This window comes from Rhododendron vialii, chromosome 5a (genome assembly GCF_030253575.1).
Source record: "Rhododendron vialii isolate Sample 1 chromosome 5a, ASM3025357v1".
In the NCBI taxonomy this organism is placed as follows: Eukaryota; Viridiplantae; Streptophyta; class Magnoliopsida; order Ericales; family Ericaceae; genus Rhododendron; species Rhododendron vialii.
Window position 1 is genome coordinate 31,826,702 of NC_080561.1, and position 7,338 is coordinate 31,834,039.

Genomic DNA, 7,338 nt, shown 5'->3' on the forward strand with positions numbered 1-7,338 from the left:
ATTTTCATTTTTTATTCTCAAACCACTTCCCCTTTTCCATCCCCGACTCGATCCCCAACGGAGATTTGTTTCTTCATTCTATCCCTGCCCCAAACGAGGAACGGAAAATCCCCACAGAGATTCGAAGATCCAAAGTTAACTTGAAAAAAAATCATAGATTTCCTATAAATTCTTTCTGCCAAGTTTCAAATAACAACGTCCATTGAGGCGCCTGTGGCTGAGAGGAGAAAACGGGAGAAGCGGCTGCGGCTGTGTTGTTTGTAATATATTATTTGTTAACCCTAGAACAAATATACGTGTAGGGTTAGGCACACAACGGGGATTCGGGGACGGGGCGGGGTCAGATACACAACAGGGAACGGGTTCGAGTACGGTAGGATTCAGGGCAGGGATATGTCTATCCCCGCCTCCAACCCGTCCCCAAATTTTTTTTTAAAAAAAATTTCCCATATCCTACCCAATCCCTGAATGGATCTCCAAAATTTCCCTCGGTTCGAGGCAGTGATCGGATCAGGGCAGTCAAATCAAATGAAATTGCCATCCATAAGTGTGGACACCCCCTTTGAGAGACATCTACACATAGTGATCTTGCTACACGTTTGACTGATTTAGATCAACACTATAACCAAAAACATACATATATTAACTTCTTGACTGTCAATTAAACCAATGAGCATACGGAAACGTGCAAAGCACGAGCATATTGCACTAGTAAAGATAAACAAAAACAGATCATGTGACAACTAAGCATAAGCAAATCAATCACTTTGTCTCATTAATCCAAACTCAACTTATAAAGGATGGCAAGACATCTCTTATTTTCGGTGAGCACAAAGTCACATAAGCGATACAGAATTTCTATTTCATCATTTAGTTTGTATTTATGTCGACAAGCTTGTCAAAAGTGCTTACTAAAATTCTGCGCATTCTCGTGGGGGACTTTTTTACATTGAAACCCTGAAAAACATTAATCTGAGCAATCATCAAATATATATATATATATAACCAATTGTTTAGTGGCCGTCATATGATCAAGATTCAAGACTATATATTTTTGGGATGTTGAATGGATTTAGAGTATTATGTTATTTTGGGAAGGATTATTAAATTTGAAATATTAGTAATTTATGTTTAAGGTTTGCTTAAAATGGATATTACATGTGATTAAATACACGGTATAAATTTGGACCTTTGGATCAAATGATGTGGCTTAACCTATAGGACAAAATTACCAACAGCACGGGGGAGCTGTGTATCCTACTCCTATTGACCAAACAAACGGGACCTCGGGGGTACGAAAAAATATTGAAAAGCACACAGCTAAGTACCACACTAGGGATGGAGTTTTCTTTGAAAGTGAAAGGATAGCTTTTGACGATATACTCCTGATCTGAAAATTAATAACGATTTGTCTAACTGGTGCCATATAGCGTTTGCTAAGTCATTACTAGCCCCACGTGTTCCTACTATTAGTCTTTTTTGCTTTATCTTTGACAAGAGTCACAGGACATTATTCAAGTCTGTCTCATTTTTGCAATTGACAATTTTTAGCCTTTTGTCTTTCCTTTTGCTTTGATAGAACATTCTCTCTCTCCAATATATCCAACAATTGTTGGAAAGTATGGATGTGGGAGTCTCATCTTTTTTACTTTTTGTATTTTGCCTTTAATATTTTTGGCTTTTTAGTTTATGAAAAAAAAAATTACTATGAATCTGATAGAGTGTTTGGGAGATTTGTGCACAATGCATTTTGCAACAAAAATACTGTTAGGGAGATAGGTGCAGAATGCATTTTTTAGGTCTTTTATGTTAAACCATAGTGCATTTTGCAACAGAAATTTTGTTTGGGAGATAGTGGCACCCAGTTCCTACACCAGGATTAGTATGTAAAAATGCCCTAATTTTCAATTCATTTGAACTAGTGCGAATGCCTCAATGCATAGTTGCAAAGGTCGTATTACGAATTTATTCTTCAAACACCCGACTTGAACGTCAAACTTCTCTACTTACTAATGTTGAAAACTATGCCCCCATCGATTGAAATTGGGATATTGCACATCCCTCAAGTGTTCAACATATCGATTGTCCATTAAAAAATAGAAAAATTACAACATTTTTTCCTAAATAAGAGGTTATATGAAAGTAAAACATATTCATGATTACTTACTCTGACAAATTCATTCAAAACTTCATTTTTCATCACCAGTCTATTTTCATTTGGATGCCAATCAAATCTAGGTTTTCGAAGCATGTCCTAGAGAGTATAGTAAGTCCGCTTCAACTTCTTAATCTTTTCCTGAATATGATTTTTTATAATACCACCTCGGGGGGAAGAAGCTCTCATGTAATATTCTAAGACATCGAAGGAGGAGGGATGAAACCCTCGTGCTGAACTTGTCAATCCCCCGCATCTACAAGAACGATAAGATTTTGTTGCAACATTTCTTCATCCTGCTCACTCCAATCCCGGCGTGCCATTGTGGGGCAAATAACAAAAATATTAAAACTACTTATTTCATAAGAGATGAGATATGAGATACTACTTCCAAATGAGTGAATTTTATAGGGTAATTTTCTAAGTTGTTGGACATGTGATCGACAAATATTACCTAATAAGTAGTTGAACATGTGCTTTCACCAGCAATTTCATTGTTTATTATGTGAGAGCCTTCATTTGTTTTACGTTTAAATTACCACGATATATTATTTAGTTGCCTACCACATGGATTTTGCTATGACCAGTACATTGAAAAACTGAACTCACATGGTATATGGTTTAATGAGTGGTGTTGCTTTGCTCTGGGGGAGAGAGAGAGAGAGATCAAAATCAAGTTCTTATAGATTTATCGATTACATTGACAACATAAAAGTTGCAAGCAATTAACTCATAAGTAGCTATACATTGACCAAAACCATAAGAACACAGATTAGAGTTAATATATAAGAACACAAATCAGCATGCACAACAAAGGTAAAACAAACATCACCACCGTCCCACATTGTAATACATTATAGAAAATACTAATGTCATTACATAATACCAACTGCCATTGAATTACATTACGAAAAAGCCATTAAAATGGTTTAGTAGACAAAAGATTGCCAAAATACACCGAATACTTAAAATAAAACAAAGAAAAGCGCAAAGACCTAAAAAAGGAGACATCAACCTTGACCATTCACATACGCATTCCACATTGGACCAGCAATTCCATCTCGGACCTGACCCATTGCTTCTACACCCTTACGAGACATGTTCAGACGATTTTCAGCAATGTGACCATGGTTTTGACCAACATCCCAATTCTCCATAATTGTTCAAAATGTTCATCCCTCCCATGTTGAATTATAGTCAAGTTGTGTACGACACAACAATGATGACCAATGGCTGTGCACCGCCTTATACATTGGTATGGCTTTAAGACCTTTGAACCGAGCCTTCCCCACACCAAAGCATTTTTCAATTACATTTCGTAACATAGCATGTCGGTGATTGAACAAGTCCATGAATGACTGGTAAATGGTGTCGGGCTCGTCAAAGTCATTATTGTGATAGCGTTGTCCACGATACGGGGCAAGATGTTCGATGGTGTTAGTGTAGCCAGCATCAACTAGATAATATTTATCTGAACGAACGACAGTTTAACAATCAATCTCATACTTAGTTTTGCATTTCCATTATCAACAATTGAGGTATGACAAACTAAAACTTACTTTTTTGTTTGGGCGGGTGGGTGCGGGAGGGAAGGGGAAGTTTTGGTTCTCCACCATAACTCTAGCTACAAATATGCGTGAGTCGTGGGCACTACCTTTCCATCCTGGGTACACAAAAGTAAACTTACCGTCAAACGAGCACGTTGTCATCACGTTTTGGGTTTTCGTCATTTTTCTACCTCAATACAGTGACTCACACAAAGTGGGCACAAGCATTTCTATCTATGTCCCATCAATTGCCCCAACGCAATTCTATGATAAATGGGAAGTTAATTAATAATTTTGTCATCTTCTAATTAGGTATTAAAAATAATGTTGTCAAGTGGATAATGAAATACTAACTAGGAACCAAGGGGGTCGGTATCCATTAGAACAAATCACATGAGGGCCCCAGGAACATTTGACAAACCACAAAAGGAAAAGCAACAAAGGATAAAACAATCACCATTAAGGCTAAATCCAGTAAATGGTCCTCATGGAAAAAAACTACCAACAAACAAGAAACACAAGCATAACCAAATTAAGTATCACATAATAACTGTGAACAAAAAAGGTAGTCTCTTAGTTCAACCAACCCACTTACCACACCTATTAAAAATACCATTTCAAATACTAGCAAAATCGAGTTGCAGACGAACAAAACCAGTTTTTCCAAACACTTTGGATTGATACTCCTAAACAATAGCATTCACAGCACTAGCTATCCTTGGCCACAAGTCAACACACTCCTTTCCAATCGGACCTGTTATTGCAGATCCTGCGAATAACAAAGCAGAAAAGAAATGTGAATAACTCACCAATAAATCCAGCACTTCATGACGATATAGGGTGTGTGGATGCAAATCGTAAATGATTTAAAACCCTAGAGTATGCAATTTTACCTAAGACGTGACAAAACTCCGAACTTATAAATGTCTAAACACCATCTAACTCACGGAATAACTCTTGGAAAGAAATAAGATTCCAACATTTTCCCTATCTGCCAACTTTGAGTAATATAATCGAGATGATTCCTGGCACTCATAAACTTTCATGGGTCGAAGGAGCTATTCGTTTGGTAGCCTGTTTCTCGGTCAATCCGAAATGTCAATAATTACTAAGATAGGAGATTACAAGTTTAGAGATTACCAAACAAACAATAAAACCCCAACTACAAACCCAAACTACACAAAGAACTGTCCCAACAGTCAAGATGAAACAAAAAGATGGAGGTGAAATGACATGAAATTGCGCCAAGGAAATAGCCCAGAGGTTGGACAAGTGAATTTGCTGCTCATCAACTCAAGGGTTCAAGCTCTCATAACCCCTTCCCTCCACCTCTTAATGGATTGAAAACAAATAAAAAAAAGTTACCTTTTTCTTAAGGACTTGGTGGTATTATGCAAAAGCTTGAGCAAAAAAAGATTGTACAAAAGTATTGAGGAAAATGACGGCCAATGACGTACTTAGATAATGAATATCTGTTAAGGACAAGCTAAGAATATTTGTTAATGTTGAAAATGTCTTTGGTGGGTATTAATTATTCAAACACGTCCTGGGCCGTCATTTTCCCAAAGTATTGAGAACATTGAAAATCTGGCTTTATTTCAGTAAGAAAGTATGAACATCACAGTCACAGACTCAAGTATAGTGATAAAAAATCCAGCAAGAAAACTATTTCATGTCATATAAAGACAAACACCTCAGCAAATTTTGTTGCCAGTTCCAATTGTTTCCATTTCCACTGGCACATTATAACTACTACCGATTAAATGAGTACAAATGAGCTCAAATGAAGTGTGTCCCATTCACTTTAAACATTATGAATTTGGCCATTATCTGAAACTCAGAGATGTTCCATTTACTCCACGGTTGGTGGGATTGGTTCAACAAAAAAATATAAAAAATATAATAATAATTACCTTTCATTTCACCTTTTGGATTCACAATGACACCAGCATTATCTGCACATACGAGAAACAGAAGATCAGCAGCAAGTCTCCACTACAAAGATCTTAACCTAACATTACTTTAAAGATCACATTTGGAGAAACGCCAATAAATTGCTAGTTCAAAATCCTAATGTCTCACTACAACGAAATATACAATACCAACTGGAATCAAATAAACAAGTTGTTTCTCAATTACCTGATAAGTTGTAGATCATTAACAAATAAATTTCCTTAATTACAAGGAGTATCAGAAAATAAGGAGTGCTACGTGAAAATGCATGTTCGTAAAACAGCATCAGAAAAATCAAACAAATTGAAAAGATAAGATATAACACAATCAGCGGGAGCCTAAATGACATGTATTTCTTTATAAATTAAAAAAGTATATTCCATAGAACGAGACGATTGTGCGTATACACAGAGCTGCAGCCACTTCATTTTTACATGTGACTACAAAATAGTTGATAACTTGGAATTTTAGGCGGTTTTCCGCACATATATAGAAAATTTAAGAATTTCATAGAACGTTTCCAAATTAACTTTCAAAACTGCAACAATTAGAACATCTCCGGCCCTTACCCTTTTAATTGACTAAGAACCAAATTCTGTGTAAATCCCCTCTAGACTTACTGAAGTCCTCGACCCAAACTCATACCAAATTGAGTTTTACTCAAAATTTTAAAGGCTTGTACAACTACCTACCCCATTATTAATGAAGCTTTTACTCAAATTTGCCCCTATATTTGGATTTTTCCATTGAAGTGCTTTGTACCAAATGAAGCAGGGTCGGAGATGCTCTTATAGAAGTGGCTCCCAAACACTCAAAATTGAAAATGCATAATCTACAATCTCATAATTAAGCTCCAAAACGGGATCTAAGAAGAAGTAATATACGAATAGTGAAATAAATGACCTTTGAAGTACATGAAGACGCCCTCCTTTCGGCGCCACGGCTTGCGCTGCCGCACAATGACGACAGGCATGGCCTTCTTCCTCAGATCGGGCTTCCCCTTCTTAACCGTGGCCATCACCATGTCCCCAATGCACGCCGACGGTAATCGATTGAGCCTCCCCTTAATCCCCTTCACTGATATGATGTAGAGGTTCTTCGCCCCCGTGTTGTTGGCGCAGTTCACCATCGCCGTCACCGGTAGACAGTATCTATTGTCATTGAGAATTTTTTTTTTTTTTTGGGGGGGGGGGGGAAGACTTCGTTCATATCAAATGGGTGAATTATTACCAGGGCAACATTGCAAAGTCCACGCACCATATACTTGAAGTGTCTGCATACAGTGTCCGTTGAACATTGGAATTTATCTGCGGTATCCCTCATTCAGTAGCTCATACCGCAAGTATATAAGAACATTGCTAGTGACATTTCGACCGACACACACTTATGATTCCAATCTATGCCACCTCTTTGCATTAAAAGACTGACCAATGACCAAAATATAAATTTATCAACACGTAACAGATCATGGATGGTATTGTCATTTCCATCCGATAAGAAATTTGTATACCTTTGTCCATCTACTGAAAAATTGTGTTGTGGACATCTCGGTATTCGGACAACTTGTTCTTCTTCAGAAGAAGAAGTAGATTCCAACAAGAGCACAACTACTACCACAATATCATCATCCTCACTACTACCTCTGCGATGTGTTCTATTTGTTGCCATTTTTATCACCCGTGA

The 7,338-nt window shown here is 37.2% G+C and overlaps 1 protein-coding gene across 1 annotated transcript; it reads right to left on the minus strand.

Annotated features, from left to right (window-relative positions):
• Nucleotides 1-4,175: 4,175 nt before the first annotated feature.
• LOC131326295 (large ribosomal subunit protein uL14x/uL14z/uL14y-like) lies at nt 4,176-6,795 on the minus strand. Its single transcript, XM_058359034.1, has 3 exons — nt 6,559-6,795; nt 5,616-5,657; nt 4,176-4,471 (listed from the first exon to the last, which is right to left on the minus strand). Exons 1-3 carry the CDS (start codon nt 6,782-6,784, stop codon nt 4,389-4,391), a joined length of 351 nt encoding a protein of 116 aa, XP_058215017.1. The 5' UTR covers nt 6,785-6,795; the 3' UTR covers nt 4,176-4,388.
• Between the last annotated feature and the right edge of the window lie 543 nt (nt 6,796-7,338).